The 25,638-nt window shown below is 38.8% G+C and overlaps 4 protein-coding genes across 6 annotated transcripts in view; 2 read left to right on the top strand and 2 right to left on the bottom strand.

Moving 5' to 3' along the window:
* Positions 1-12,997, top strand: part of s100z (S100 calcium binding protein Z) — a 22,058-nt gene extending 9,061 nt beyond the window's left edge. The window contains exons 1-3 of one of the 2 annotated variants that reach the window (XM_018694299.2): positions 9,539-9,589; positions 9,764-9,936; positions 11,793-12,997. In XM_018694299.2, the coding sequence (XP_018549815.1) occupies positions 9,796-9,936; positions 11,793-11,948 (297 nt within the window). In that variant the 5' untranslated portion in view covers positions 9,539-9,589; positions 9,764-9,795 and the 3' untranslated portion in view covers positions 11,949-12,997. Of the gene's footprint in view, positions 1-9,538; positions 9,590-9,763; positions 9,937-11,792 lie in introns of those variants that run through there. The other variant, XM_051073080.1, reaches the window with a different exon arrangement.
* Positions 1-25,638, top strand: part of LOC108873800 (3-hydroxy-3-methylglutaryl-coenzyme A reductase) — a 336,264-nt gene that overhangs the window by 157,244 nt on the left and 153,382 nt on the right. The gene's annotated exons all lie outside the window — the stretch shown is intronic.
* On the bottom strand, positions 2,078-3,704 carry LOC108895464 (cholesterol 25-hydroxylase-like protein 2). The gene has a single exon (XM_018694306.2). The coding sequence runs from the start codon at positions 3,499-3,501 to the stop codon at positions 2,602-2,604; it is 900 nt and encodes a 299-aa protein (XP_018549822.1). The 5' UTR covers positions 3,502-3,704; the 3' UTR covers positions 2,078-2,601.
* Positions 20,782-25,573, bottom strand: crhbp (corticotropin releasing hormone binding protein). The gene is made up of 7 exons (XM_018694301.2): positions 25,393-25,573; positions 25,195-25,288; positions 24,636-24,793; positions 23,810-24,020; positions 23,132-23,277; positions 21,638-21,755; positions 20,782-21,548 (listed from the first exon to the last, which is right to left on the bottom strand). The coding sequence occupies exons 1-7, from the start codon at positions 25,480-25,482 to the stop codon at positions 21,394-21,396; spliced, it is 972 nt and encodes a 323-aa protein (XP_018549817.1). The 5' UTR covers positions 25,483-25,573; the 3' UTR covers positions 20,782-21,393.

The raw sequence follows: 25,638 nt of genomic DNA, 5'->3' as shown, positions 1-25,638 counted from the left end.
TTTCAAACATTTGTGAGTTACACCATGTGACCAGGGCAAATAGAAATGGGTAAGGAATTGTAGACTGGTTAAATTATTTTCATAAAAGTCTGAGACTTTGGTGATTTCCAAAGTTGGGAAATCATCTTTTGCTTAAGGATTTGAGGACATCATGAATTATGTCGGGAGTGACATTTCTTGTAGCAGAGTTTATGACCATAAATCATCATGTGGGAACAAAAAGCCAATTACTTTGTACATGATGCAGGTGTACACATGTTTAATAATGCACAACACAATCAACATTTCTCTGCAACCACAGCCTTGCTATGACAGCTATGAGAGGCAGCACTGGTATGGCAAAAATGGACAGTATCCCATTATTACGGGCTGTGATGACTTCACATGTACAGATGCAGTAGCTGCACTCTAAAGAGCTCAGTGCAATGCATAATGTCAATGTCATGATATGAATGATAATTCAGTGTTTTGGGAAATATGCTTATTCTCTTTCCCGAGTTTAATGACAAGAGCACACCCATGTTTATATTTTACAACAGACATCAGTTAGCTTAGCACACTACAAGGTGGACAGGAAGCCACGCTCTGTCCAAAGGTAACAAAATACACAAAAAAAGCAAAGTGTAGAAATAACATGTTTATGAGGCTAAAGACACTTCTGCAGTAACACATATGTAGCAACACGTGGTGATGCAATATTTAGAGTAAAGGGACTTGTAAATTGCAACAGTCCTGTAACCACAAAAGTCATATACAGTCAGGTTTAAGAATAAGAGAAGATATTAGATAACCTACTGAAAGTTTGCACTGATTGGACCTGATGCAACAGTTGCATTTTTTTTTAGAACAGCAATTTAATTTACTTCTGCATAAGTGAATAGATTTCCTCTGGTGCTGGTCAATTGCAGAACAAACCACTGTTGTTGCAACCTCACTGCACACAGTTTTTAGAAACTAGTGTTTTTGACAATCTTTTTATGAATTTCTAAAAAGATTTAGATAAAAAGAAATGGCTCACATTTTCACTGGTGAAAATGCACACACACATTACAGATCCATGACATCACCAGATGTGGCGATAAAGTGTGTTTATTTAATTCATGTCTCAGATCTTAGTGCTGGAATCATTCTAACAGTTATGTTTGAGGCATATGAATTCGGTGTTTCTAAAATAAGCAACGTGTTGCAACAATAAATTTCCCCAAGTACCAGGAACACGCCAAAACAGTTCTGTTTGCAGGTATTGTCACCTGGTGAGTAACAACAAAGAAACAGGAGTCACAGACAGGGACGGGCTAGAGCACCACAACAGCACCATGACTCACTGCTTTTCACTTTTGGTGTGATTAGATACTGTACAATTAGGAAAGTATGTATCTTTATTCCTCTACGGTTTAACCTGTCAAAGTAAGTGTTGTTGATGCAGTTTTTTTTGTTTGTTTTGCTTGACATGTTTGTAGCCTTGCTTCTCTAATTTGTGTTGGTTGGTAAAGTGACCTCTGCTGGTTTATTTGTTGAAGTTTAAATAAGATCATATGTCAGTAAAAACTCAAGATTCTGTAAAAACAAACATGATGATGATTCCAATTAGAATTTTATTTGAATGACCATTTATTTGAGGAAATTCTGACCCAACACAACCACACGATTTTATGTTTTTCATTACCAAAAAAAGTTAAATTGGTAGGGAAAATCTGTTGATTCACACAGGAATCATTCCAAAACGTAGCAGAGTATTTCAAAGTATCAACACCTGCTGCTGCGAATTCACAGACATTCTTAAAATACTTAGTCTGTGTGTTCACATGTGAAGACTTGCCACCGCAAAGTTATTTTCTTTTTTGGGAGTTTAATGAAAAACTCTTCCGGTAAGAGCATTTTGTCTCAAAGAGAGAGGATGATAGATTAGTATTGCGCCCACGCATCATACTGGGATGCAGCTAAAAGACTGCTATTCATGCGTGTGAGTGAGAGGGTCAGTGCTGAGGAGGGAGAGAGGGAGAATGTACGTGCTAATGTGTGTGTAATCACTCTGACAGATCACACCATCCACCGTCAGCAAATTCTCAGTGAGAGCTTCTTAGTGAACAGAACAAATCTCAAATCAGTGGTTTTATTTATTTTAACTTTTCTTTTTCAAGGAAGCTCAAAACATGTTACACATGTATGGAAACAGACCTGAGAATAACATGGGGACAGAATAACAATACATGAATACATGAACATAAATGGGAAAATCTCTATGAATAAGAGATAAATGTACATAGTACAACAGTACAGGATAATCTATACTATCATTGTACACAAAACAAACATTAAAAATCGTTCCTCTCAACAACTTACCAGAAAGGTCAAGAAATGTTAGAGTGATAATCATCTCTTAAACTGTGAAGAATATCCATGTTCTGTTAGAGAGCAGAGAGCAGAGCCAATCAATACAATAATATCAAAGAGAGAGAAAAGCAGGGAAACAGGAAAGAGAGAGACTGATCTTCAGGAGGGTAGAGAGAAAAAAACAAGCGTGTTGGAATGAGAGCAGGTACAAAAGAGGCGGATTGAGTAAAAGAGTGACAGAGTCAATGAGAGATTAATTCAAGCTCTTTAGTCTTTTCTCCCTTTCATCTCGTCTGGCTCTCCTGTGGCAGCGTGGCTGGAGGGAGTTGGCACAGTGTGGGTGCCTCCAAGCCAGTCCCAGTGAGAAAAGAATGGGGCAAAGTTAGTGCCGGGCCGCTGGTGGTGAGCATCATGCTTGGGCGTACCACCCCAGAGGCCAAAGGGCACCAGGTTATGCATGGCCCACGGGAAGTCATAGCCACAGTGGTCCTCGGTGGAAACGTAGACGTTGAAGACCATGAAGCCCCATGTTGTGAGGCAGTGGCACTGGAGGAGGATGGGGTCCACTGTAGCCCAAAATCCAACGCTGAATAACTCCCAGCCAGACAGGTACTGGGTGACCAGGCTGAAAGGCTGGTTGTACTGGTGGTGCACAGCGTGGAAGGTGCGGTACAACCAGGGAACCCGATGGTGCAACAGGTGCCAAAGGTAATACTGAAAGTCAAAGACTACCATGCAACCCAGGATGCCCAGGAAGAAGCTCCAGAGAGTGGGTGCTTCACGAGGCAGCGGGGTGGGTGGCCTCCACAGCCACTGGGCAACTGCGGCAGGGAAGATATAAAGCAGGTGGTTGTAGATAGTCACACCCAGCGTAGTCCAGATGTTAGGCCAGGTGACCGGTCTGTCAGGATGGAGCCTGTAGCGGTTGATAAAGGGCCAGGTGGGAGCCAGCAGGTCCAACACGGTGTAAAGAGCAACCAGGAAGAAGTAGGTGGTGACAGACAGGACCACAGGGAAGAGAGGGCTCCTCAGGAGGTCATGGTGGTTCTGGTGAAGGTAGTCCCACACAGGCTGCAGGACCAAGTCCTGGGACTGGCCCCCAGTCACGTTGTCCACATCCGACATCCAGGATAAAGCTTCAGTTCTGAGTAACCTGCCTGTGCTCATCACTAATGCGGTGTTTCTCTTCCAAAAGAGGGCCGATCCAAGAGGATTATTTTCTAACAAGCCCCAGGAGAGGATAAAGAGAGTCTAAATGAATGGAAAGACCCAATCAGCTTCCTCGTATAGGTTAAGCAACAGCAAATTGTCTGGTGATGTTGTGCCAAATTGGACTGGTGGACTGTCTTAGCCTCTTATGTATATTCAAGCCCCACCTCCACCACCCCCACCCCCCTGCATTTTAAAAGAAGGCGCTCTGTAAAGGCTCTTTTTCATGGGCACAAGGACTGCAGCCAGGACTCAGGAGCCGGGCCACAACAGCTCTCATTTTTGACCCAAATCATGGAGCGAGAGCTTCCGTTTACTTGTGAATTTGACTTTGTCACAAAATACAAGGGATGGTGTCTTGTAGTTGTTTACATTAACAGAATAAACATTAAGTATACCACAGCAAGTTATATATTCCCTTCCTACATGTTAGCTAATAGCCTGTAAATACTTCTGCCTCTTCCACTCTCAGATTATCAGATCCATACAAAACACACACACACACACACACATTCATACAAACTCAAAATGAGCCCAGAAGAGTAATTAATCATACACAAGCTGTCAAATGAGACATGAATTCAAAAGCACTTCCTTTCTGATGCTGGATTGTTATTGGCTTATTGCTCAGTTTGAGTTTGAGTTTAGAGAAAAGATTTCATTTTTTGAAAACTGAACTGGAACAGCTCTTGTTTCCATGGTGTGACACAGTCATTCTGTAGAGAGCGGGGGATTTAATAATATCATGTGATGCTGTGCGCTTTATAAGATGTTAACTAATGTTTTCCTGCTCTTAATATCTTTCATTAAATCGTCAAAAGTAACAACAGTAGGTAATGTCTTTACCTTCAGGCAGAGCCAGGATTCCCTCTGTTCCCCCCAGCATTTATGCTAAGCTAACCAGCCGCTGGCTCTCGACTGGACAGACATGGCAGTGGTATCATAAGTGTATTTCCCAAAATGCCAAATCATTCCTTTAAGGCTCATATTGCACTGGTACCAAAGTCTGGCCATATTAATGATATATAGATAGAATACCAACAATGCAAATATGACACATGGAATCAATAAAGAGTAGTGGATCTATAGGCTAATATGCAAAATGCAACAATTACAAATAGATGCTTAAGTTGGTGGTCAGCACAGTTATGAATGGTACCATCCATCCTCACCTCACTCACCTCACTGGTGGTTATTTTCACCAAAGTATCGAGCCAAACAATAATACAAAAATCATTTCACAAGGTGCATTTAGAGGCTGTTCTGGTGCAAAAAAAGGTAATAATAAATATAATTTTACGATAGCTTAACATAACGTCCAGTCATAAATCATCTCATGACGGTTTATGTCATAAATCGTCTCATGACGGTTTATGACTGGACTACAAAAGGGTGATAAAAGAACTGTAAAGTGCAGGGCTGACAACATTAAAGGTAGAGCATTAGAGAAAACATCCCGTCTCTGATAGGACAGCATAAAGCGCACAGCATGCTCACTGAACTGAGAATCATCACCACACTTTCTGATACCTGTGATCAGCCAAAAGAGGGCAATAAAACTCAAGTCTTCACCAAAGATGCCCTGCAGTAAAATAATTAATGAAGAGACCACTGTCGAAACAGCAGTGTTCAAATTGGGGCTGAGCTACCAAACATTTAGAGAGTAAAGCCCAATGCCAAAAGCTATCTTTGTTTCAGAAAGTAACTATGTTTGTCAGAGCCAGTCATTGAGGTACAGACAGTGAGAAATCCTCCAGCGGCTATTTACACTTGTTCTGACAGAGTGAGCACAGCTATCCTAACACCTCACACCAGGGCCTGCCCCTGATGAAAAGCTTCACTTTACTTCAACTTGCCCATATTTATCATTCCTAACCATTGTCCCCTGAATAAATGGTTTAGAACACACTGTAGTTTAGTTGCACTACTGCTCTGGAAAGAGTAGTTTGACAAAGAATAAATAAAAAGTAACTCAAGATCCACTTACTAGATTTATTTTTTGAGCTTTTACCCACATCTTGTGATTGTGTGTTGTATAAGCCATTTATTAATGATCTATTTACTGCTTAGATAGGGAGGCATTGTTGGGGTTAAAATAAAGTGTTGCCAAAGCTTTTGCACAAACTGCAGGATCTCAAACAGAATTCACTCTGAATGACATTTGACTAGACTTGATTGATTCCAGTTTCACTGAATGCAGCACAAAGGAAGGTTTCTGAGAAAAAGTTTTGCCTGAATATTCCCTGTCTTTAAGATGATATGTGAACAGGACAAGACAGCAACACAGGGAGAGAGAGAGAGCACATAACCCAGAGAAAAGGAAGATTAGTATCAATGTAAGTGTAAGGACTGTATGTTGAGCAGGAGAGTTTAGATCAAGCCCAATACAACAGCAACAGGGTTTCCATTACCTGCATTCATGCTCAGCTGTTATATCTATATGACAAAAAAGGTCAGTTTCAAATAATAGTCATTGTCAGACAAGGAATAGAGGATGGTCCTTCAGTTGCTTTCGGCAAGCTGATGAAGGAATGTCACTTTAAATTAAAGATTATCAAAAGCAGTCGGTCACTGCCCTACTCTGATATTCAGACTGAATAGCCATTTCACCACCAAATTTCCTGACAGCATTTGAGTTGTGGGCCGAGGCACATAAGTGTGATATTAGACTACCTCAGCCTGGACCTCCTGAGTGTATTCCTCTCGCTGCGTCAAGGCTGCTTCAGGGTTTGTGACAGCCCGTGTTAACAGCACTCAAGGTATGGAGAGAACACACCTTCAGGAGCCAGGAGTCATGTCAGGGCTCATCTACAGTTGCTGATCTCATCCACTCCAACAGTCTCTGCAAGAGTGGAAGACAGAGCCTGGGTGAGCCTGGTGCAGAGCAAAAATCGAAGAATTCATAGTCAGTGGTGAGATGGATCTGCAGGCTTGATCCCACAGACCAATGAGACAAAAGAAAAACAAGATTCTACAATAGAGCTGGCGGCTCTGTGAGGCTGTTCTTTCTAAGCTAAATGTTAGTATCAGCAGGCTAACATGCTCACAGTGGCAATGCTAACATGCTGATGTTTTGCAGAGATAATGTTTTGTGTTTAGTTTAGTGAGTTAGCATGCTAACATTTGCTAATGAGCCCAACACAAAAAACAATGTCATAAGTTTTGCAGATATTTCGTCATAAACCAAAGCACTGGACAAACTGACATAAGATAGATAGATAAGATAAATGTACTTTATTGATCCCATGAGGAAATTCTTGCGTTACAGCAGCAGAGACAGCAACAACAGGTAACAACAGCAAAATGAAAAATACTAAGAATGATCTTCAACATATTTACAGGAAAATAATGTAAGTTGCAAGTTTACAATTCACAGTAACCATCTCAATGATGAATAAATATAGTCTGAGGGGGACATGAATGTCTTCAACTGTAAAGATAAGATAAGATAAGATAAGATAAGATAAGATAAGATAAGATAAGATAAGATAAGATAAGATAAGGGATATTGATCTGGGAACAACAGGGAAATCAAAACAGCAGAAGTACAAGAATAGATCCAAAGAATAGAGGACATAAAGGATAACTCTCTCTCTCTCTCTCTCTCTCTCTCTCTCTCTATATATATATATATATATATATATATATATATAAAAATATAAGAGACATTTAAAAGGTTACATACAGACAGAATGCATCATGTCCTATTGTCTCTGTGCTGACCTTGAAGATACTGCAGAGGACCTGATGGCACACAAGCGAATATAAAATGATACATCATCTGTCAGGTAGGAAGGAGGCAAGGTTTTCATCACCTTAAAGACCATGAGCAGGGCATTAAAATCTCCTGTAAAAGACACGGGAACCCAGTGTAACTCATGTTGTGCGTTTACGTCACAGGGTATTCAAGTTCATCTTTAAGAGATGATGGTGAAGAGCCTTGTGGTTATTATAATATTACTGTCCTTGTATACATTCACCCCTTAAAATGGAGGGTAGGCATGTACAATTGAGATAAATGCAAAAACCACATCCAATGTTAGGTTGTAGCTTTTTTTGACCTTCAAATAAAAGACTAATCAAATTGTGGACTGGTTAAACACAATGCTTTTAATTCTGTAATAATTTGTATTATCAACTATATACTTTCTGCTTCTAAATATGATGTAAGATGTACAAATCTGGTATCTTGTGCAGCTCGTGCATTGAAACCAAATCCATAGCTGATCTAAAACAACTTAGCAATTTTTGGATTCTGTTGTATCAATTTAAAAAAAACATTTCAACATTTGATGTGGTGTCAGTTTGTGTCAGGGGTTTCATGGGTCACCTCTCTGCACAATATGCTGTGAGGGGAAACTGTTTCATCACCTTGATAAATGGAAAGTTCTTTTCTCCGTGGCTGTAGCTGTGAGTGGAAGAAAAGTTGCAGGCACACCTGACAACTAATATCCCTCAGGTGTTGTCTTTGGGGGCTGTGGGCTGAATAGAGTGTTATTCTCCTCTGTCAGTTCTGACTCAGTGACAGAGGAGGGACAATCATCGTATGAGAGGGGCCGCAGGACACAAAATGACAAAGGATGAATGCTGCTGCTAAAAATAAACCTACGATGTGAACGTGATGATTTTGAATCACAAGGTGAAAGTGAGAGAATGGAAAACTGATAGCAAGGAAAGCAGCACAGCAAGTCGCTACACGCTTGACTTTTTATACCTAAATAAGGTGAAACCAATGGGTGCTCAAAAGGCAGGAACACACCAGCAAATTTTAAACCCATTTTTAATTTTTTTTTCCATCACTTGTAAAGTATACACAATGTTAAGTAAATATGATAATGTACTTGATGTGATGGAAGTGGCCAGACTGTCTCCTTACCTGAACTACCTACCACTAATCTGCAACAGCAAACGCTTTTTGGGAGAAATGTGCTTTTCATAATGGAAACACAAAGGAGAGAAGTACATGAGCTAAAATAGAATAAGACTGATTAAAGGGGAGAGTAAGAATTACATTGCATATGCACTACATGCATGAACAAAGGTATTTAAACAGAAGGCTGTAGCAAACAGAGAAGTCTTTAGCTTTTATTTGTACCAACTGATTTGAAACAAACCTTAAGTTAAGTTTTTAGTTTCACCAGATTTATGTTTTTACTTGTGCATATTTAGTTTGCAAAGACACAGTCAAAGTTTTTGGTTTGGAGAGTTTGTAGTTCTTATTGCAGTTTTTAAAAATATCTGTAAATACGTGGTGCAATGAAAATGCAATACTACGCACTGAAATGTAATGTAATGAATTAAAATGCTCAACAAAAAGTACCTTGAAATTTTTACAGCACAGTACTTGAGTATATGTACTCAGTTGCGTTCCACTGTATTCAAGTATAACATTTCAATGATTTCTGTCCACTCATGTAAAAAGAAATCAGAAATGGAAACCTGTAGTATCCCCTGAGAAAAATACATCACATTCGTTCCACATAATATTTTCCCTTGTGCTTTCTCTCATTAACGAATTAGCATAGCTGCAATAAATTTTCTCCCTCAGTCTAAAAGACAATATTATATCACCAGTGTATCACACTTACATTAACAATGGCAGAATGTTTTTATGGGTCATGCACTAAGATAAATGCATTTAGACACGTCTTGAATCATTAAAAACAGCCATAAAAGAGGTAGAAGAATACAAGTGAGATTTCTCTGACAGGTCTTAACCCATCCTCTCTCTGATGAAGCATTGCAGAGAGCTGGAGCGACTTCAGGGATGTATTTAGTGATGCAGACACACATGTGAAGATCCATGCATGGCTGAGGGTTTGATGAATACCCAAGGGGCCTCCAGGGTTACACTGGTACATGTTTTGTTTTTCACTGAACAGCATTGATTAAAATCTGGAAAGGATGACAGTTACCATGGGCGTCTCACCTGTGGAATTAATTATCGCCACAAAGATAGAGCATGGCCCACTTAGTTTCTCCTCATTTCCACATAAACAAGCTGTGCACCGCGTCTCTCATCACATTTGTGCAGGACTCTAACCAGGTAAGAACACCTCTCCCACTGGCAAACAATTAAAGACGTGTCAATTCAAGACGTGTCTAAATGCATTTATCTTAGTGCATGACCCATAAAAACATTCTGTTTCTTTCTGTTATGTGAATAATGTTAATTTGATTCAATTAAATGTGTAAAACATTACAACTCTCTCCTCCTCAGGAAGCTGCAAGAGTTTTCATCCTTCCAGCAGAATGCCGAGCCAGCTCGAGGGTGCAATGGATGCGCTGATAGCAGTTTTCTACAACTATTCTGGAAACGATGGAGACAAATACAAGCTCAACAAAGGCGAGCTGAAGCAGCTTTTGAACAGTGAGCTCACTGACTTCCTCACGGTAAAGTAAACATTTCAGCATTACGGTTAAGTTGTTCTTCATCTTGTTTGTCATCTATTTAAATTGAAGTTTTTACATCATGTTGCAGAGTATAGAGAGGGCTCCTCCAAAAGAGAAACATATGACCATTTGCACAGTCAGCAAAAATTTTAATTATTGGAAATGTGTTTGTGCACTGAAGTGTGACCTTTACATCTCCCTGTGTTTGTTCAATTGCTCTATAATGACCTGTAGTAATCACGGTAATTTGATCATTAAGCATGGTCACCACTTTGGGTGATGCTTTGCTGATGCCTCACTGGCCTAAAAGTTCAATTATATAACCCTGTTTCAAATGATTTAAGAAAAAAAGCACTCTGACCTTGTTCGGGGGAAATTGTTTTCTCATCGATTGCTATCCTGCTGTCAAAATGTAACTGCTGGTGGCTCTCACGTCATAGCACTGTGGATAGTAAAGGATGTGGCGAGGGAGATAGATAAGGGCATTTGCACTAAGCCCCGGCCCCTGAGTCTGTGTGATAGCGGCGTGTGCAAACCAGCGATTTCAAATGATTGAGACCAACACGTCGACCAAGCGGCTGAGGCCTAAAACCTCCGATGCCCTCAGATATATTTTTTCTTTTCGCTTCTTGTCCTCCCTCATGCGGATGGGAAGCCTCAGGTGCTCACACATCATCATCATCATCGGTGGCCCATATCGACTCCAAATATAGACACCTCCATGATGTCATCACATCCCCTTGGGCTATAGTCACCACTGAGAAACATTCACCCTCGTTCTCCTTTGACAGAAAACTCTGACACTTGGAAAACCAAGGCTTGATAGATAACTGTATATTTATATATAGTTTATTTTAGCAATGGGACATTAAAAAGATGCTCCTCAGACTGAAACTCTGGACAGTGGATTAAAGGGAAGCTGTAGAGGAAAGAAAAGTCTGGAGTCCTTCAGTTTTTATTTTATATATATGTTAACTTACTCATTTATTTTCTGTTATTAACTTTAGCTGGCTCTCAATTTAGAATTGGCAGTTTTAGACAGATTTTTAGTTTATTCAGTTTTCCAAAGTGTTCTTTTCTTTTTTTTTTTCTTTTGCCATTTGACTAATTTTATTTTTTATTTATTAATATTTCAGTGTGCACTTTTCTTTCATTTTTTGTTTTATTATTTATTTATTACTATTTATGCTGCCATTTGATCATGAAGCAGGGTTTAGCTGAAAAGCAGAAAGCATATAAATCAAATCCATCTTGATACTAATGAATACATTTGTGTTCTTGAGAGGAATTTACTCACTGATTAGACATTTCATTTCTTAGTGCTATCAACTTTCACTCTGCTCAAATGTACCTCAAAACCTATATTAACCAATATTTTCCTAACGAAATAAATCCCACCTGAGTTTTCCTTCAGTGTAGACTGGATCTTAATTTAAACCTCTGACTCTAATGAGTGCCACAATATAAAGATTACATTGCCTCAGAGGTTTGAAGGTGGAAAAGCCTTGCACCAAAGCAATAAATGTGGTGTTTGATTGGCCGCAGCTCATAGGTCATTTAACATCAAAATCATTCTACATGGATGGCAGCTTTTGCCTTATTTGAGTCAATACTAAGCTCCAATAACAATCAAATGACAGCATGGGTATGACTCATCCTACATGAACAGACCAATGATTCCTATATTATGACTATATTATATATATTATATATGTGTTGAAGGTATTTTTAATTGCTCAAACAGGGATATGAAATGTCAATAAGAAGATCATTAGAAGACATGACTAAACGTCTCCAAAAATGTCCATCACATCACTTCTTTGTTGGATTAATGTTCTTTTCTGTTTTGGTTTCAGTCTCAGAAGGATCCCATGCTTGTGGAGAAAATCATGAACGACCTGGACTCTAACAAAGACAACGAGGTGGATTTCAATGAGTTTGTTGTGTTGGTGGCCGCCCTGACTGTTGCCTGCAATGACTTCTTCCAAGAGCAGAAAAAGAAGAACAAGTAGACGTCTGTAGAGAACCAGCTGTAAACCAACCAAATCTCCATCAGCAGTCCCAAAATCATCTCACTAAAAACAGTGCGGTAAATATCCCATCAGTTGAATAAGTTATTTTAGCATTCTGCACATTACAGGATAATGAATGTAATGTTCATGAATGTAGACACTCTTAGACCGTCCTGTTGTCACAGATAAAAAAAAAAAAAATGTGGGTTAAAAAATAATGAATGATGTTGTCTTACCAATTTTCAGCCTGGAGCTGCTAAGTAACAGTGACTTTGTGATCTTATATCAAGCTTGTTTAATCCAAGTTAAAGTAATTTTTACAGTAGAGTGATGTTAGTAGCCAGAAAATACAAAAAGTCATTTTCCTAAATCTTCCATGGTGTTGTCATTGTTCATTGGTTCTTTACAGTAAGAACTCCTCTCATCCAGTTTTGTCTATGAAAGATGGCATGTTAACAATCACAAATGCCAATTAATTCAGTGGCATTCACCTTTAAAAAGACACCCCCATCATCTAAAAATGCGTCTTTATATTGTCTGTCATCGTTTTCTGGGTTTTGTCCCAGCAGACATTCCAGCCGAGACCTTCTCTCTTGTTGAATTATAAATGTCAAATATTAAATATCTCATATTTTCCTTTCGAGGCATTGTCGCAGCCTGATGGTGCAATTATAGGAAACATTTTTGTCCCTTGTTAGTTTTCTTGTCAGCCTCTGTTGCCTAAGAAAAAAAAAAATTCCCTCATGCTGGTGAAAAGTTAGAATCATGGGAAAATGCGCAGAACTGACACTGAATAAATCAACTGTTCATGTTACGTTTCAGTGATAAATGTTTTAATGTACACTGTCTGTAATATTTAATGCTTTAAAGTGGATTGTATGGAAAAATATTTCCTTCCTATTAACCCATTAATCTGTTTTTGAACAATATTTGAGCATTGTCTTTTAACTCGTTTGGCAAAATGAATCGCAACTACTCTCGGTGATATCATGTAAAAATGAAATGAAACTGCAGTAAATAAAAAGCTCTATATCTTCTGGAAACTGGAACACTTGACTTTTTCTGTATAATTGTTTACCAGGTGCAAGGACTGGCATACAATATGTATTATAATGTACGCCTGAGCATTTGTTTATGTGCTGAGGTAAAAGAAGTATTCAGATCATATGTATACAGATCAGTATGAATACAGTTTTGTAAACATACTCCAGTATAAGGAAAGGCCCTGCATTTCAAATACTCAGGGTAAGCCTAAGTAAAAGTATAAACGTTTTAGCTTAAAACAAAGAATTAGGACACTAAAAGACACTAAAAAGAAGTTGTCCTGAGACAATTACGGATATAGAAAAGAGGAAAACCTTAACATTTGACCTTTTTGGACCCTTTAAGAATTATTTAAACCATCCGAGAACCTAAGAGAGGAAACAACTCCTCGGTGGAACTTAGACATCTGAAACATATGACAGAACGCCTCAATAAGGCTCTGATTTCTTGTAGAGGGCCACAAACCCAAAGCAAGCCGATGTAGTGTATTTGTCCTCCAAGCAATGTTGTCGTTCAGGTTGGAGGACTTTCTTAGTGATTATAGTTGGAGCAGAATAAAAAAATTGAAATGTAGTGGAATAGAAGTACATGGTAGCTTAATAAATGGAAATCCTCATGAACGCAAGTACCTCAGAACAGTTCTCAAGTACAGTGCAGTACTCCATAGCCATGTGTGTGTGAGCGTGTGCCAAAGCAAGGCTCATTCAGCTTTCTCCTAGTGGACATCACACAAGGCGAGAGAGGCTGCGCTTTTGGGAAATGACTGTGTACCATGCCTCGATGACGCATGACGATCCCAATACGCACCGACCACCTGCGTCCAGCAGCATCAGCCTATCACACATCCCCTCAAGCAGAAATGCTGATACTTTCACCTTGGGGAGGACAAGAGTGTGGACCCAAGCTGTATTTTCTAAGGGTTTTCCTCTGTACGTCCCTCGTCCCAAAATACCAAAGCAGACAGTTAATTTGCAATGACATTCTCGGCTGTGACGTGGAGGAAAATTACTGAAACAAAATACAGTGGCAAGTGGCAAGATGCTTTTATGAGCGCAGATGGTGCTTGCACATGCTCTCACCGTTACAATGCAATTTGTGTGTGATTGGCTGTAATCGAGCAGGATAATCACCATATCTCCCGTGGGAAGATGCCATGCAGCAATTATGTTTTTTGTTCAATTTTTAAAAGGTTGCAATCAATCATAAGTGTCATTTGATAATTTGTAAATGTGGATATTTATATACTCATTCTTATGATTGCCCTGCACTTCTACACAAACTCTTCAAAATGTTCATGCGATTGTCGCTTTATTTCCTGTGAGCGTCATGTTCAGGAACTGGATTTCAGCAGAGAATACTTTTCCCACAGATCGTAAAGTTTGAGTCATCGATCGTGACCATCTCTGATAGTTTCCTGTATCAGTATAATCACAAAGTCCTGTTTGTGTGGGAGAAAATTACTGGTAATTAAGAAACGGTTCAGACAAAAATGCTTGCACCTGAGGTTAAGTTTTAATCTAGATGAGAACAAAACTAGGTACAAATTGTGTTTGACAAAAACATAGTTTTAAGCAGATTTTGAATGGCTGTGTTAGAAAATAAAATACATTAAAGTCTTTTATTTTGTATAAACTTTTTAGTCAGAAGTCTTTATGACACCACAGAGAGGAGAGAGGCTGGGGAGGAAAAGGAGAGCAAGACTGATAAAGTCTGGGTAAACACATATATCTGTTGATAACATCATGAAGTGAATCAGAAAGAAATGTCCAAAAGGGAGAGAAAATAGTGAAGAGGGGAAAGACAAGGCCAAGACAGCTGAGTCTGGTGATTTTCAATATTAACAAGCACAAGATTTCTGTGGTTTGTTTTTGTTTATTTAAAAGCTTCCCGGACAGCTTCTCCTGACTTCGAGAGTCATTCATCCAAATGTTGCTGCTACCTGCAACGAATGTCTTTAAAATACGCCTCAAGCCCTTATTTCCCACATGCTGTCCTTTCCCTCATTTCGTCACATTGTGCGTCACTGTTTGTGTCAGAACTCCTCATTAGGAGTGACCTGTCTCTGTGTGTAATGGTTTGAGCATTTTCGTAGCTGATATACAGCCTCAGCTGATGAGGAGAGTGAAAATTAATGTGATATGGACCTGGCTTCACCAATAAATAATAATAATGTAAGATCAGACATAGCATATAAAATAAAAACCATACAAGGAAATGAAAAAATAAACACAGACCAAGCGGAGAGATGAAAATAAATGGATGAATCAGTAAAAAGCTGATATGAAACGTTCAGAAAAGATGCTGTCTCAACCTTTAATATTCATTCCCTTGTAGATTTAAGTTTCAAATACCTGATGACATACAGGAATCAGAACCCTGATACAAACAATGGAGACAGCTTGAGTATCATGAAAAGAGTTGCTACTACTCAGTAATACAGTCAGAAGAAGAAAGTCAGTTTTCTTTGGGGACTGACCTTATTAAAATAGCTGTGGATGCAGGCAGAGGTGAAGGATTTGTACACAGTTGTTGGCATGGCAGAGATATTAACATCCAGGACCTCACTGAGGAATCTCGCAGGGATAATTACAAAGATGTTTAGAGGACACTTGCATTGAGACACAGTGTTGACAGGATTTGGACACATTTAGTGAACAAACAGGGAGAGCGAGAATTTTCCATTGTCTTTAACACAGGAAATGGTTGCAACATGCCCTTACAACAAAGACAAAGTATATCAAATTATACTTCATTTTAATTTTCAAAGTATACCTGTGAGTTGTGTGCTTAGTAACAAGTAGTAATAATATATAATTACAAGAGCTTATAATATAGTTGAGTTATTGAGACACAATTAAAGGTGCTGTATGTAAGTTTTTGCTATTGCTACAAAGCCAACATTAGCATTAACAGCCCAGAAGAAATGTTGCACAAATAGCACAGTCAAGTGCACATGTATACTTCAAGTCAAGTATAGCTTAAGTTGTTCTACTTTTATATCATCACTGCTCTGAGTACAAATGATGCATGTTGAAAATAGTACAGTTTAAGTACAGAAGTCCGAGCACACCATGTAGGACAATCAAAACATTTTGATAACACACCTTGATAACACCCTATTATTTAAGTATATTTAACCATTATTTCTGGTATGATTGAAGTCAGTATAACATTTAAAAAAGATATGCTTTAAGAAAAATGGATAATCTGCCAACCAGTGGTTGCAGAACAAATATAGTATGCAGAATATATATTTTTCTAATTTAGTTTGAGAATGGAGTTTTTCCATTTCCACTTCTTTTCTATTTGTTAACAAAGTGCAAGGTGTCACATTAATCATTATCATTATATTCCTGAACACTATTAGTGCTAGTAACAGATGGAGGATGATCCTATTATGAAGCACAGCACGTGAGGAAGACAGATTTTCCACAGCGGCTTGCTTTACCCTGGAAAATGGTGTGGTCATCCCTCGAGGGATGACGACAAGACACCAGTGAAGAATGCTATCTTGCAGCCCCTGTTGGGCAATGTACACACTGATCTGTCTCTCATGTGGAAAAGAAAAAAAATGTTTAAGTGGTTTTTGCAGCTATAGATACATCAGACATAATGCAAGTTGAAATGTGTAGATTGAAAGAACTGAACAATGACAAGTCCTTCATGCCGATACATTTACATTTGAAGCAACTGACTTGAAACAACAAGTCTACAGCCATTATAGTAGCCCTGTGAGGCTGCACTTACACACAGCGGTGCTTTGAGCTAATTGCTAACACTCACAGTGAGAATGATAGCATGGTGATACTTTTTCCAGACATAATGTCTACCATGTTCACTATATCAGTTTAGCATTTTAGCATTCAAACATTTACTAATTAGTACGAAGCACAAAGTTGCAGATATTTGGTCATAATTTATACTGACAAATTGAATTTTTGCCCTGATGAGGGCATTAGATTAACTAGTTGCTGCCCTGTGGTTGTATGCCTCCACCAAGCAGTTCAGTTACAGTTAATTAGTGTGTGAATTCTTGCATTATGGACCAAAAATATGCTTTGTGAGGTGACACTGACCTTGACCTTTGACCACAAAATTTAACCCAATTCATCTGTGAGTCCAAGTAACTGTGTGCAGAAATTCTGTCGAGGTGGCCTTGAAATATCAAATTCAACAGGCCAAAAACGTACTTTGTGAAGCCTAAGGTCAAAGTAACCTTTTGTGGACTAAGGTCAAAGTAACCTTTGACCTTAGTCCACAAAATTCTAACTGGTTCATCCTTGAGTCCAATTGAATTTTTGCACCATATGTTGAGGCATTACCTAGATATTGCATTCACAAGAATGGGTTGGACAGATGGACAAATGTCTGTAAACAATCTGATGGCAGTCCATCCAATATTTGCTGAGATATTCTTGTGGGTGGACGGACCAGTAAACTGACCAACAGATAGACTTTGTTATAATGAGTGCCTCAGTCTTGTTCATTGTGCCTCTCTGTCCCTTCCTTCAGTCATTGCCATGCTCTAACCACTAGATGCCCCTGGATTTTCCTACCTGTCCAGTCCCCTGACTCTCACATACACCTGCCCTGCAGTAACCCCTGATCACTCAGTCTCCCTTGCCCACTTATGCACCTGCTCCTGTTGCACTGTTATCTCTGTGAGTATTTATATGAGCTCATTTCCACAGCCTGATCATCAACATTGCTTATGTATCAAACGTTTCTTGACGCTCTTGCCATTCTCCCTGTAACCTGTTTTCTCTTTGAGTCACATGTACTTGTTTTTTAACCTCATGCCTTTTTTGACCTGTCTACCAATCTTGCCCTTTGGACTCCTGAAGTGTTTCCTGAAGTATTTTAAGCTTAGAGTCATGCTATTAGCATGACTAAAAGTTGAGCATTTTTTTCAGTTTCAAAAATATATTTGCTAAGGAAAAGAAAATGTCAAATGGAAATGAAAAAATTCAAATTACAATTAAAAGATTATTATTAAGAATACACAGACAGTAAAGTATATTATCAAAGCAACAAATATTACCACTTTGTCTCACGAATGTGAAAATGAAATGTTTTGAGAGGTGCTGCACTCAAAATATTGAGTGTCTGTATCTGCATTAAGCCCCTGCTGAATGATTGACAAATTATTGATAATCTTCCCCCTCTGAAAGGCCAGATTCAAATGTCATACTTGATTTTCCCAATCTGTAGAGTAATAAAGGAACCACCATCGTAACAATCAACCTGTCAGTCCACAGCACATTTCCTACAAGCAACAGTTTTATAGCATAAAAACAACGTTATGTGGCTGCAACACAGCATGGGACCGGATTTCTACCGGCAGTGTATAGAAGTATACCACTTATATACAAAATACTGTATATAATAATTCATAGGAAATAATCTATAAACCATGTTCTCTTAGTTTACTAATTTCATGGACTGAATGCGTCATCAGGCTTGTTCATTAATCTCATCACTGGGCACACAGGGGATACATAGGAAGCTGCCTGAGACAGTAACAGTGCAACAGATTTCCAAACATATGAGCATATAATAGAAATATAATGAACATTCAGAAAATAAAAGATACAAAGAGGAAAATAAGAATCTTAAAATATATGGTATGCTGTTCAATAAAAATCAAAGAATTTCAAATAAAAACAAAATTTTCTCAGAAATTGCAATCCTACTAACAAGTGTGTGTATTCAAAACCTGATATAGCATATATGGTGGTAGTGGTGTAATGATGCCAGCTTTATCCACATTTTCCTCTTCTGTACGATTCAAATTCAAATTAGTGAAAGCCCACTAGAGGTGCTTATCACTACAATATGTATACACACAGAGATATATACACACACTGATTCCTGCTGTAAAGAAGGGGCATCATCATCAAGCACTCGTTCATCACCAGCTGTGGCTGCAGGTGTCTGTCAATGATAATACACCTGCAGGCCTTTAATCACTGGCCGCCCCATTGGTTTGTGCCATTCAAGCCATCATTTTCAAAGATATCGCCTGCTGTTGTCTCTGCAGTGACAGTCAGGGGTGTTTTATACCAGGGACAGTCTTCAGAGAAAGTGACATCATTCCATATTTGAGGGGACGATGAAGTGGCATGTGAATCTCTAACAACCTTAATGGCAATGGAGCCTGGGTCATCCAACAGAACATATGCCTTATAAAAAATATGGAACGGCTTAAATGTAATGAAATTTAGTGGTAAATGGATACAGACAATTGCCATAATGCCTGTGGTGGTGAGCAAGGGATAATGATAATTAGAACTAAGCTGAGATCATCTCCATGCTGTGTATCAAGTGAGTAGAGAAACCCATCATACCATCACCTGTGAATATTTTTAACAGAAAAAAACACATTGCTACACATAGAGTCAACTACATTTGTCTATGTTTACATCATCACAGACAAGCTAAATGCTAACATGTGGTACGTATAATGCGTGACATGTTCTTTATCTTAGCTTAGCATTTGTTCTTTGCAACATTTATTAATCAACACTAGTCCTGCATCTGAGCTGATGGGATTGTTATTAGCTCTGCAGGTATTTGGTCATAAACCAAAGTACTGGACAAATAGACCTCATGATATTTCATCCAGAATCACAAATGTCAGCCTCACTCGTGGTAGTGCCAGGAGACCACCATAGTCATTTGGATACATCATGGAGTCATGTAAGTACCAGCTTTTCTGTCAAATGTATCTTGAGATATTTCACTGAACTTTGAGCTGCTGGTGGTGTTAGAGGAAAAGTCAGGGAATCAGTCACTATGTGGGGACCAACTCATGTATAAAACTTCATGGCAATCCATCCATTAGCTGTTGAGATGTTTCAAGCTGAACCAAAGTGATGGACCAAGCAATTGTTAGACTGACCAACATTTCCATCCCTTTAGTGCAAAACAAGGTTCATATGTGATCCAGTGCATAGGACTGAAAGTCACAGACATTTCAACTGAATGTTTTGATTGTCAGTATCAGAAATGGAAAGGTTGGGGTGCCCCCGTAGCCAAAGGGTTGGGATGCATACCACATGGGCTTAAGTGCCCTAAACAGCAGGTCCCTGGATCAACTCCTGGTTCGGCCGGACCTTTACTGTGTATCATTCCCCGGCTCTCTCTCCCTGCACAAAAAGAAATGGTTGAAAAGGCATCCAGCAGGCAAACATGCATACCAGGTAGCTCGTTTGTCATACACAAACAGCTGTTTTAAAGTTATAAAATGTCATGGAATTTGCCTTTAAAGTTCTTTAAGAATTGGCTCCATTTCAATACACATATTGAGTAAACAAAAACAGTGCTGTCTGGGAAGGTGGAGCAATAAATACCTGCCATATGTCTTCCTCTACTGAAATTAATGAATTGAAAGTAATTTAATGGAGCAGTGCACAGAACAGACAGGAGTAGTTGCAGGAATATCCTGAGCAAGAAGAGTATATAAATATACATTTATAGGAAATATGTAGAAAATGAATATGTATTTATCTGACAAATAGAGTAGACCACAGAAATAAATTAGAATGTAACGTAAATGTAGGTTTATTTTCAATTGCTAGAGGTCCATTGAGCTGTCTGCATTTTAAGAAAACATAACATTACAGGAACATAAAGGTTTTGTGGAGTGCAGTACGATATAATTAATTTGTACTTTTGTAACTGTATATTGTATTTAAATATAAATTCCGACTGTGTTAGTTCTTGCGATAAGGACTATTGAGTACAGTATCCCTGTAGGTGAAATAAGAACAAAACTACACAGCTGAGTGCTTTGTCATGCAGGATAATTTTATTACAAAATGTTTTATACAAATTTAACTGCATAATGGCAATGAATACTTGTATTTGTCACTCTGAACACCTATTACCCTCTATGCCATCTGTGGCAAGAAATGACTCAGCGCATCATGTATCATTCAGCAAAATAATCAGAAAGTAACATTCATTTTAGCACCATTCCTTTTCAAGAATGTTGACCACAAACCCATACATAACGTAACAGAACAGCAATATCATCTTAATAAATACACATATTGTACACAAAGCAAAATGAAAAACAACTGTGGTTAAACCAAACACAAAAGGACACTTCATCCAGCTTTATTTAGCAACACCAAGAAATAAGATGAAAAATGAAAAGAAAAAAAATAGAAAGTCCAGTGAATTTTATAGTTTGAATATCATAATAATTGCTGTGACTGTATATACTTTATCTTTCACATAGTTTTATGTCATTGTCTTTGGATTTAAGACATTTTGTCTAATCGTTGAGATATGACCAAGTGGATCTGTTGCTTTAATAAATAATAATAATAAAATAATTAAAAAAAAAATGTTTGCAGTCAAATGATACATTTGTCACTTAATAATCCTGCTGGAATCAGTTGTTGAAACAGAAATCTTCCACATTATTGAGTTTGATCGTTTGAAGTTCCTGGCTGTCCAGTAGCCGGTAGCTGAAAGACACTCGGTTGACAAACTTCCCGCTGGACACCATCCTCACCACTGTGTTATCACAACCAATTTTCATGTGAGCTGCAGGAGGAGGGAGAAGAAACAGGCTCAGTGTTAACCAGCAGGGTTGTATAATGAGAAAGGAAGGAGGGAAATAAGTGTGTACTCACTGGGACCAGTGAAGGAAATGCAGAGGTCTGTAATGGGCAGCAGCTTTGATGTGTCAATGCCGTTTCCTCCCAGCAGCTGCACAAAATCTCCGGATTCTGCACATCCAGGCATGGACCTCTGTGGAGAGCAAGACATAGCTTATTAACAGCATGGCAAATACTATACTTCTAAAGGAGTCAGACATTCACGTCATCACAGGGAATTAACTAATTTTACTGTGCCAGGATGAGCGAGTGTTACAGAAAAATACAGGAGGACACAATAAAAATGAAACAGAATGATGAAATAATCAAAGTCCTGTCAATAAAATTAAGCTTTAGATATTTTTTCAAGACCAAGTTAGATAAGAGTCAGTATGTCCAAAAGTATGGTTACACATTCAGTGCTTTTGTTTATATTCAGCGGCATGTGAGTCTGTAAGACATCATTTTATCTGTTAAAGTGACATCATATATTAAAACAAGTCATCTTTACACTTTTTGCGCACTATAGTAGTCACTGTGCTCTCCAGAGAACAGCCTGATCAATCACGTCAACTGAGATGTTCATATTTGTGATACAATGTAAATACATTGTAGCTTGATGTCCTGAGGAGTAAAAAGTGTTACGGAGCGGGAACGTTGAGTGAATCAGTTCAATTCACGTCCTCTGATATTCCTCTTCAACCATGCCAACCATCAGATTTTAAGCTGATATGGCTAATAACAAACAGTTTCTTATTTAATTCCACCTAGTCCTGAGGGAAATATTTGGCTTATTAGCTGCTAAAAGCTCCGCTATGTTCACCAGCTAACTGTCTGTCTGTAGTTTGATGCTGAGCAGGTAGAGTACAGTTGTTATATTAGGGCTTTTGCCTGCTGCAGCTGGTAACAACACTCATGAGAGTGGGTCAGAGTGAACCAAACAGTTAAGCTGTAAAAGCAAAACAATGAGAAAAGATGCTAAAGTGCGCTGAAGAGCTGGAGAGAACTGCAGAGTTGGGTGATAATTCCCTGTGGGTCAGTCAGTATGAGCATTTCACACACTCATTTAAACAATTATTGATCTTACATCTGTTTTGTTGTACAGTTGTGAGGACTTTTTGCAAGAGAATGTGAGTTTAAAGTACTATAATAATAATAGATATAATAATATCACTAAGCAGGTGTAAGCTGAGGGTAAAGAAGGAAATACAACAGTATCTTGTTAAACAGTGGACCTCAAGGCAAATCATGTGCAAGAACTGTACTTTTACGTTAGGGTATTAAAGGGTCAGTTCACTCAATCACACCAAACTTTTTCAACTCAAAAATCACTTTTTACCAAAAGTAGATATTAGTATTCTATGTAACTGGGGCTTTGTATGTAAAAAGACATATTGCTGGTGTGTTTTCCTCATGCAATTTTAGCCATGGTATGGGTATAAAATATGGTGACATGGTGAGGAGAAGAATCACAAGGACCAAGGTAATATTAAACTACACAGAAATCAGAAGTCTGATGATTTCTTTCACCTTGGGGAAGTTGTTGTAGTGTCCCAGGCTGAACTCTGAGATGTCGATCTCTACTGGATATATGATGGAGAAGCTGCAGTTTCTGTGCTGCTGCGGGATCACCATTGTGTAACTGCCCTCTGGTGACTGGGAGATGACATTACAGGCTGTAAAAAGAAAAAGGGAGAAGGTCTATTTGATGGATTGACAAGTAGAGGTAGAAGAACATACACACAGTCACAAGGAGGAGCACATACACATGAATAACTTGTATACAAATGAATGACAAAACTCAGTTTCCTAACTAAGGATAAAGAATGTCAAGCTTACTTAGAGAGATGCTCTTCACTTTGTTCAAATTTGTGTAGTTATATATATATATATTGGTGAAAACCAAAAAAAGAGATAGCATCAGATGGTAAACTGACTGAAATCAATTTAGCTTTTCACAGAATTCAAGTCTGGTATCTGGCCTTTTCCTTCCATGTTACTGAGGGACAGCATTCACAGTGTGGTGATGGTCCTGATCCAGAAACAAACTGTCCCCTGTTGGTGCACTTGATGACTAAAGCACCCTGCCAGGCTTGTATTATCACCACAGACTCACACATTAATAGCTGCACAAATGGACTGGAAGCTGAAACGGCTACACTGGCATGCATGTATGCATTTTATATATGAATATGATAGTCTACTCACGGAAGGGGTTGATGTGTTTCCTAACGGTCAGGGTGAAGGTGCTGCCAGAGTTGTGAATACGGAAGAAGACCATGGCCACGTTCTGGGAGGAACGCACGCTTCTCCTCAGTGATCCCGAGTCGCAGTAATCCACATAGCGCTCGTACACAGGCAGCGGGTGATCCTGGGAGCTGGGGAACTTCTCTCCTTTCATCACCCAGCCGTCAAACACCTTCATGGGACACATTAACAGGGAGAAGCTGAAAGCAGGATTTCAGATTCTGTCAAAGACTATTTCTGCAAGGTTCTGTTTAAAGCAATGGTTAGATCTTATTAGAAAATGAACTGTGCATGGAAATACTTGTATTTAGCCGTAGTTCAGATTGATCTTTCTCTGTTGGAGAGACACTGAACTCTAGGTTTAGACCATCCTGATATGCTCAGTGTGTTGAGAGCATCAGCATGCAGCCATGGAGGAGGGTTTTAAGGGCGGGTCATTTAAAGTAAGCAGGTCCATGTGCGATTGCCTTATGGTAAAGGAGCTTTTTGTCTAATCAGGAAGTGTCTCCAAGCTTAGTCAAGCAAGTTAACTGACCCCAGTGTTTAGTGACATGAGAGGAGGCACAGGCTGTACTAGAAAAAGTCAGCGTTTGCTAAATATATAGAGAATTATATAATAGACCTAAGACGTTTCCATGCAACACGAGTAAAGGATTTTACCATTAAAGCTGAATGAGCATCATTTAAGTTGCTAGATGTTGTTTCACACCTGATGAAGTTTTTTTTTTTTTTTTTTTCTTTTTAATATGTAAGAGGGTGTTTTTAGTGGCAGTGGTTGTTAGTGTACCGTGATGAAGTCCCCTCCCCGGCAGTCGATGTCCACGTTATCAAAATCCACACTGATCACCTCAGTGGGCTCTGCCATGAAGAAAGCAGCACAGCTGAGCTGAGGATGCTCCGCTGTGAAGGTGAACTGACCCTCCACTGCAACCATGTCCAGACAGCCTGAGATACACACAGAGATTCACATGAGTAAATTTGTATAATGCAGACTAGGAGTACAAAACCATAGAAAACAGCATAAGATGTATGTGATTATAAATTAATACTTAAATAATATGAATAGACTTCACTGTAATGACTGATGTTATTTCCTTTGTTGTCCCTTTTACTTTTATCCATTTTTTTCCTTCTCTATTTTTTTTATATCAGCATGTTATATATGTAAAATTGATTGAAACTGAAAACCACTGAAATGGAGAAAGAGATCAAAAAAAGTGTATATATTCTATCTTTTTGAAACATGATTTTAAATGCAAATATGTATCTCTCTCATACAAACATAGAAGCTACACAACAATCGTGTCTTATTGCAAGATATAAGCTACATATGTCATATGACTTACGTAAAGGTCGGCGATACATTAACTCCTCAGGTATTTCTCTCTTGAGTTCCGAGTTGAAAAATGAATATAATTCATCTTTTGAGATCTCGTTGTTCTGCAGAAGAAAAAAAAAATGTTTGCAAAGTTTAACAGGAACTGCCAAAGGTGAATCTTACAATTAGTATAGTAAAGTGTGTTAAGGTATTCCCTGACACTTACCTCTATATATCTGGAGTCTCCCTTGAGGACAGACAGACACAACACCAGAAAGAAGAGCTGCTCTCGGAAACTGCGCTCCATAACGCGCATCTTTGTCTGGAAGGTGAACCTGAGCGGAGAAAGTCTGAGCTGCTCTGCGACCAGCTCCGCTTTTTATAGGGACCAAGTTCTGTAACGACCAGCTGACATGGTCGCTGTCACCCACCGTGGCCACCCTCCCAAACCCCACCCGGCAAATTGCGTGGT

The sequence above is a fragment of the Lates calcarifer genome, linkage group LG9 (assembly GCF_001640805.2).
Source record: "Lates calcarifer isolate ASB-BC8 linkage group LG9, TLL_Latcal_v3, whole genome shotgun sequence".
Lineage (NCBI taxonomy): Eukaryota > Metazoa > Chordata > Actinopteri > Centropomidae > Lates > Lates calcarifer.
The sequence above is the reverse complement of the archived record's forward strand: the minus strand, read 5'-3'. Positions and strand labels throughout refer to the sequence as shown.

Coding starts and splice junctions, on each gene's coding strand:
- LOC108895464 (XM_018694306.2), bottom strand. CDS start 3,501: ATGAGCACAGGCAGGTTACTCAGAACTGAAGCTTTATCCTGGATGTCG.
- crhbp (XM_018694301.2), bottom strand. CDS start 25,482: ATGCGCGTTATGGAGCGCAGTTTCCGAGAGCAGCTCTTCTTTCTGGTG. Junction 24,794..25,194: donor AATGTATCGCCGACCTTTAC/GTAAGTCATATG, acceptor TGTGTATCTCAG/GCTGTCTGGACATGGTTGCA. Junction 21,756..23,131: donor ACTACAACAACTTCCCCAAG/GTGAAAGAAATC, acceptor TGCTCTCCACAG/AGGTCCATGCCTGGATGTGC.